The sequence below is a fragment of the Panthera uncia genome (genome assembly GCF_023721935.1).
Source record: "Panthera uncia isolate 11264 chromosome C1 unlocalized genomic scaffold, Puncia_PCG_1.0 HiC_scaffold_3, whole genome shotgun sequence".
In the NCBI taxonomy this organism is placed as follows: Eukaryota; Metazoa; Chordata; class Mammalia; order Carnivora; family Felidae; genus Panthera; species Panthera uncia.
Window position 1 is genome coordinate 11,446,024 of NW_026057584.1, and position 732 is coordinate 11,446,755.

Consider the following 732-nt stretch of genomic DNA (forward strand, 5'->3'; position numbering starts at 1 on the left):
GGGGAAGGGCCCACCCCCGCCCGGCGGCCCGGCGGCTCGGCGGCCCGGCACTCACAGGCTGCCGGAGCAGGAGGTACAGACGAAGGAGCCGACCGTCATGTTCACGTAGGTGGGGCCGCGCTGGTCGCAGTCGAAGCACTTTCGGTTGTGCGGGAGGCCGGTCATGTCCCGCAGCATCTTCAGGTGCTTCTCCTCCTGCTTCCGCTTCGCGCTGGCCGCCATGGCCGCGGCGCCGAGGGAGGAGGCCGGCAGGGCCGGGAGCGGGAGCCGGGCGGCGCTGCGCCGGGGGCCCGCGGTCCCACGGGCCGCCCTGGCCGCGGCCGCCGCCCTCCGTCAGCGCGCGCCGCCCGCGCCGGATCTGGCCGCCTCGGTTCGACTCGACTGCGCTGGGCGCGGCGCGGACGCTGCGGAGCGCGGGCTGACGGGCCACACCAACCGGCCCGGCCGGGACAACCGCCGCCGCCGCCGCCGCCACCTTCCCGACTTCTCCTGAGGGGAAAAGACGAGGAAGGGGGACGGCAAGAGGAGGCCCGCCCCGGGCGGCCGGAGGCCAAGTGGCGGCCGGCGCCCTCTGCTGGCCAGGAGGAGTCAGTTGCTGCGGCCGCGCAGAGGCCTGGAATTGGGCCGGGGCAAAGTAGCAAAGATACGCAGGTGATGGTAGCGATGGACTGTAGTTATTAGACAGCTTGGATGTGCTAAGCGCATTATTACCTGAGTTAACTTCCTCCCCCG

The 732-nt window shown here is 72.5% G+C and overlaps 1 protein-coding gene across 6 annotated transcripts in view; it reads right to left on the reverse strand.

Moving 5' to 3' along the window:
* The window catches only part of AGFG1 (ArfGAP with FG repeats 1), a 77,905-nt gene extending 77,580 nt beyond the window's left edge, over positions 1–325 (reverse strand). For all 6 annotated transcript variants that reach the window (XM_049614787.1, XM_049614786.1, XM_049614785.1 and 3 more), the window contains exon 1: positions 56–325. In XM_049614787.1, coding sequence (XP_049470744.1) covers positions 56–222 — 167 coding nt within the window. In that variant the 5' untranslated portion in view covers positions 223–325. The remainder of the gene's footprint in view (positions 1–55) is intronic.
* Between the last annotated feature and the right edge of the window lie 407 nt (positions 326–732).